The 6567-nt window shown below is 33.8% G+C and overlaps 1 protein-coding gene across 1 annotated transcript; it reads left to right on the forward strand.

Annotated features, from left to right (window-relative positions):
* Positions 1-3853: 3853 nt before the first annotated feature.
* LOC149499031 (uncharacterized protein At1g08160-like) lies at positions 3854-5044 on the forward strand. The gene has a single exon (XM_089725872.1). The coding sequence runs from the start codon at positions 4092-4094 to the stop codon at positions 4821-4823; it is 732 nt and encodes a 243-aa protein (XP_089581998.1). The 5' UTR covers positions 3854-4091; the 3' UTR covers positions 4824-5044.
* The last annotated feature ends 1523 nt before the right edge of the window (positions 5045-6567 follow it).

Genomic DNA, 6567 nt, shown 5'->3' on the forward strand with positions numbered 1-6567 from the left:
CGAGAACTTGTTTATATTTATTTGTTAGTGAACTCCGCAGTTGTAGGATTGTAATCGATAAACATATGAGGATGTTTAATTATTCATTTATATGAATGCATAAATCTATTAGCCCATATTATGAATGTTTCGTATTATAATTGGGCCCGAGCTATAAAATGTTTAAGATGCTAGAAATGGGACGAAGTATAATTATGAGATTTATTATGTATGCAATATGGGCTGATTGTTTGAAATTCATATTGACATGGTTGAATTTTAGTGGTTCAGGCTTACTATGGGCCTCGGGGCCTTATGCTTACCTGGTCCCTAGTGCCGGTCCGGCCCATGGTTTCGGATCGTGACAAAAAGATAGTGGAGAATCTCCATTATTCTAATTCGAATCTAACTATACCACCTCTATTATAAATACTGGATAAGTAAAAATTCAAAAGGGATCAGTTCCTCAGAAATTCAATCTCAAAATATCGAGTAACCTAAACCTAAGTTTCTAGAGTTATCAATGATAAATATTGTTTCCATAAGTATTGCAAAAACTGAACAAAAAATGATCTTGTACATAAATTAGGGAAATAAAGATCTTTTCAATCACTAGCAAACTTACTTAAATTCTTAATGCTTGTGCTATATTTTTTCTGTAAAATTTGGACAAAACAGTGCTCTGCATGAGATAAACCAAGAAATTAAAATCATTGCACAATAAATGAAAATCAAATTAAATTAATCCATAGATTTTTGGCATATTTCCGAATAATAGAGGCCCTTTTGATGTATTTCTTGATTTTCTTTAGTATTTTTTGGGCAATGAAAAATTTAAATGGATAGGAAAAAGATTAAACATTTTTTTTAATCCCTTTAGAGCAATATTTATCCCTACCAAAAAAGAATCACAATTGAAATGAATAAATAAAATAAAAAAATGAATATGGCCAAGACATAAATACCTATGGAAGAATAACAAAATAGAAAAGCTCTAGTCTTTTGAAGTATAACGTTTCCATCAAGTGCTTTAGAATGTGTCGCAGATAGAGATGGAAGTAGTACGGGTATTTTAGAGATTCGTCTCACTCCGATCTATTTGAAGATGATTTGGATAGTTATAAATGGATTTATGACAGGTACGGATAGTAACATTACTATCCGTAATGGATGCGAGTAGGTACAGGTATAATATCTCTAGGTACTTGCTACCCATTATCCGTTATTAGGTACTCATGGATATCTTATCCATTATTAGTAAAAATTGTATTTTAGATAAATTCGAATTAGAATAGTGAAGGTTCGCGGTTATCCTATCTATATAAGGGTACTTTAAACAGATTATAGACGGTACGGATTGTCACGCCCCGACTCTAATCACCAGAGAAATTGTCCGCTTTGGCCACGGGATTGTGTCTCTGCCTAATCCGACCAACACATACACCCGCCCTCAAGGTTTTGTCCCGCAGGTGAAATGGGAAACTTCCTAGGAGGTCACCCATCCTAGGATTTCCGTTAAGCGAGCACGCTTAACCCTGGAGTTCTTCCAACTCTCTAGCCATTCCACCAAAAAGCGCCTTTAATGATTAGTTTCCCCCTTTTCGATATATGATTCGATTCATTCCTGTGTCCTGCATTCCACTACCCTAGCTAGCTTGCCATCCTAGGATTAGGCATGGCCGGTTCAGTGAACCACCGGTTCCGGTTCAGTGAACCACCGGTTCCGGTTTATTGAACCGTCGGTTCGAGATTTTTAAAATTTTGAACTGGAAATGACCCTTGAACCTCCGGTTCCGGTTCCGGCGAACTGACAGTTCAAATTACGGTTCCGATTCGATTCCGGCATTACGCAAATTTTTTAAAAAAAATAAAATTTTGATTCCGAATTGATGAATAAATAATAATTTTAAAATGTTTAAATTTTATTAACTAGATGAATTATTATAAATTTTAAAAGAAAAACTTCTATTAACTAACTTAGACCTATTATTACATTAAAGTTACAAATTTTGCTAATTTACTAATATAAAAAACTATAAATGGAATATAAAATTAATGGAATGAGTTGGAAATTATTATTTTCAAATACTAAGAAAATTATTTAAAAAATCAAATGAAGTAAATTTATGAATGGAAAAATTTGAGATCACAGAAAGAATTTGGAATTGGATGTAAGAAAATAAAAAATAAACAATAGATAATTCCAATATTAAGGAAAATAAAGCAATAGAAAAAATAATGAACGATGGAAATTTGAGAGAATTTTGATTGAGAATAAGAGAAGAGTTAGGATATAATTGATTGTGAAATAAAAAATCATCAACTCATCATATTTATACATGTTTCTCATTTATTAGTTTTCCAAATTGTCCCTTATAACAGAAAAATAACAACTATATTTTTGGATAATTTAGTAAATTACAGTAAATAAATAAATAAATGATTAAAAAATAAAATTTATTTACCAAAAAATAAATAAAAAACACCTATCATATCAAAAACTATCCGTTACACTCTTTTTTTGTACATTTGAAAGTATTTTTTTTATATAAATCAATTATTCATGTACCATTTTTTATATAAATTAAGTCAAAAAATGTGTATTTTTTTCACAACTTTTTATAACTTATGTACCATTTTACTTCTCTTCACCATAAATCAAATCAACTACAATCAAATCAAGTGATTTAAATTTTTTTATAAAAATTTTAAGCTACAATTTTTTGTGCATTCGGTTCGAACCGGACCGGAACCGCCGGTTTCGGGCCAGTTTTGGTTCATATTTTAACATTCACATGAACTTTAACCGGCCCTTGAACCGCCGGTTCCGGTTCAAAATTATGAACCACCGGTTTCGGTTCGTCTACAGTACGGTTTGGTTCCGGTTCGGTTTCGGTTAAAACCGAACCGATGGCCATGCCTACCTAGGATCGCTTTGCCGGGTCGGGATGTCACACGGATAGTGAAAATTTAAATGGATTTCGATATGGATATTTGAATGGATATTTAAACGGATTTACACATTTAGTTAATAAATTTTTAAATGTCTATAAGTACTGATAGCTTAAATTTCGCAAATATCCGCTCCATTTTCATCCATAATCATAACTTCTTGCAATGTCAAGAGCAGCTCTAGAGCTTTTTATTGAGGAAGCTCTAAGCTCCTCTTTATTTAAATACCTATGAAAACTACGAAGCCCATATAAAAACGGATGGCAATATATATTTGGTCAAAACCCACTCAAGAAAAGTTACCTGAAGTAACATAATAGCCTAAAACCAAAACACCATTGACTTAAAATGCCCTCCGAAAACTTCTAAAAGTTAAAATAATGAAACTTCCCATAAAAGAACTTACATATAACCTTCGAGATTTTTAAATGAGTTAGTAATATAGACTGGATATGTGAAAAGAATTTTCGGATTCGATTTTCAATAAATGTGCTGGAGTGGTAAGGAGTTTAACTGTGATGAAGACTCGAACTAGATTAGACGATACCTGATAATAGAGAAATAATTTATATATAAGTAAAATACAAGTCGCTAATTCAAAATTCAAAACTCAAATATTTAATCCAATAAAAATTGATCAATAAATAAGTAATTCAAAAGTTCAGAATTTAAATGATTATAAATTATAATTATATCATAAAATATTAAGTTTTAAATAAAAAAATATTAGAATAGTCCAATCATAAACCAGAAATAAAAAAATTCAAAAATTTTTTTTTTAAAAAATGATGAATAGAGAGATTACAAGTCAAAATTAATTTTTAGAATAAATTATTCTTAGTAATTAACAAAAAAAAAAAAAAAAAGTTGAGTGCCAATCGAGCGTTACTCGTTTTTGCAATATAAAAGATTCTTATTTCGGTATGTAAAACAAAACTGTCGTGTCCGGAAACAACAAGAAGAATTCCATCTAAAATTCTGATATTGCTTGGGTAAAGGTTTTCTTAGATTTTCTTCCAATTCCCTCGAAACCTTTCTCCCTTAGTGCACCAAGAAAACAAGAAACTTCCCCACAACAAAACCCCAATCAATCAAGCTCCTTCACCAATCTTCCCAGTCAAACAAACAAACTCCGTTTCCTTAATTCTTAAATATCCAAAATGGCAGACCATTCTAGACCTGCCACTGGCTACCCTGTCCCCCCCTCCCAGCACCCTAACGGCTACCCTCCACCGCCATCTGCCGCGCCCTATGCTGCAGCACCACCTAATAACCCCTACTATTACAACCAACAGCCAGTGTATCCCAATCCACGCGCCACCCTCCTCCGCCGCATAGTCGCAGCTGTAATTGTTGTTACTGTTATTTTCTTTACTATCCTCTTCATATGCTGGCTGGTCATCCGCCCTCACCGTCCTGAATTCCATGTCACCTCCTTTTCTGTTACCAATTTGAACGTATCTACTTCTTCGCAGAGACTGTCAGCCAACTGGAATGCCCGCTTCCAAGTTTATAACCCCAACAAGAAAATGAAGATCTCCTACGATGCAATCATGTCTTCTGTTCTTTACAAAACAGAGATCTTGGCGCAGACCCGAATTCCACCTTTCAAACAGGACACCAAGAATCAGACGACGATTGATGCGGCTTTCGCGGCCGTGGAGTCTTATGTGGACGGCTGGGTGGTGAATGATATCAACGGGGAAAAGTCACATGGAGCTGTGGAGTTCAATCTGAGGCTGGTGGCTGATGTTGGGTTTAAGGTAGGCGGTTTCAGGGCGCGCCGGCGGTTGCTAAGGGTTTGGTGTGACAATGTACCCATTGGGTTCTCAGTGAATGGTGGATCGGGGAACTTGACTGGTGGAGCAAGGGAATGCAAGGTTTTCACGTGAGTAAAATTTTAGACCTGTTAGTTTGATCTTATTATCTCGTGTACTAACTTGAGGCGTAATTTTATTTTTAAGAAAAAAGAAAATTTATTATATTCCTTTCTAGTAATTGATTGGGGTGTGGATGTACATGGATTTAGGCTTTTAGGGCTAGAAATCTCTTTCTTTATGATTGTACAGCGTTTTTAATTAATGCTAATTTGATTTCTGCGGTTTTAATTGTACATGGTGCTTCTGATTTGATCTTAGTCCCCAATATATTTGGTGTACTTTTTGTTCAATGGAAAACTGGAGTATAAGCTGGGAAAAAAAGAATTATTTAAATCAATTAGATGTAATGTTCCTTCCTTTTCTTGCTGAATAAAATGCTTCAGATTATTCATTGCTTTGGCATAAAGAATCTTGTAGATACGGGTAAATACTAAACAGAGTTTTGAAAACAACATGTGTAAGCTTCAAATTAGGTGATTTTTTATACCACCATTTTGAAATTCATCTCTACAAGGATGTGTATTTGGATCATGCTTATAGTTCTGAGATGCATCAAAGAGTTAGTAGTTCGCTTTCAGAAAGAGCACCTGAATTAGTCAATTCTTAGGAAATAGAGTTTCAGATGGGCTTTCATCCTTTCATTATCAAAGATGAAACCTTGTGTTGTCTTTCATAATTTTGTTGTACTTCCCATGTTTTAACCCTTTCTTAAATGTCTGATATTTGTTTTTCATACCCTTGATTGATTATATTTTGACTGGATTGCATAGAAATTTTTGTATCACACCTGAATACTGAATAGTCTCATATTTCAACACCTTTTGTTGTGGAAAGGTCCAAGTGAAGCACATATTTTCCATTTTCAAATTGAAGCTAATGTATTCTGAAAATGAGGTGTTTACTACCTTTCAAGGTTAATTTTTTGATGCCACATGCTAGCTGTCAGTCTTTGTTGTTGTTTTTTATCATTCTTTATTTATTCACTTGTTTTCTCTTAAGGAAGGTTGTGAATTGAATTGTACAAATATTTTGGTAGAGGCAAAAAATCATTTGCCCTTTTCTCCTCCTGCTTCCTTTCATTGTGAGAATTGCTTATTGCCATTTTCTTTTCTATCCCCTTAAAACGACAATCTCCAAACTACAAAAAGAAAAAGAGTAGAGTTTCAACACTTTTGCATGTGTTTTGGTGCTTGAAGGGATGATGAAGAGAGAAGGGCGAGAGAGCGAATATAAATATAAAAAGGGATGTGAAATGCAGAGAATATTTCATCTCTATTTTATTGCCAATGCTGGTCCTCGCTGAACAGACCTTGATTATGGAGCATAATTGCTAAGCTGATAATTGTTTGATATAAGGCAATATTTAGAGGAGTGGCTAATGGAATGGAAATGTTGATTTGCTTACTAGAGCAACTAGAATAGGTGGTTGTCCTTTGAACTGGGTATGATATGTTGTTGGGTCTTTGGTTGTTAGTGACTATTTTCTTGTATTTGTTTTGCAATTTTTAGTTTTTACTATTTTCTTGTATGTGTTTCTACTTATCTTATACTTCGTTTGGTTTATATCTCATTGAGTGTGATGAATTCAAATATAGGCATAGTATCATAGTTGCAGCATTTGTTCACATTTTCACTTGACCTCTCTTTTACATTTAGTTCTACTATACTGCATCTTTCGACTCCTTGCATGAGTTTTAACATTGTTTGGTTCTTCGATATTGGGCTGGACATAGTTCAGCAAAACCAACTGAACCGT

The sequence above is a fragment of the Jatropha curcas genome, chromosome 1 (assembly GCF_041381405.1).
Source record: "Jatropha curcas cultivar XTBG-Jc1 chromosome 1, XTBG_Jcur_1.0, whole genome shotgun sequence".
NCBI classification, from domain to species: Eukaryota; Viridiplantae; Streptophyta; class Magnoliopsida; order Malpighiales; family Euphorbiaceae; genus Jatropha; species Jatropha curcas.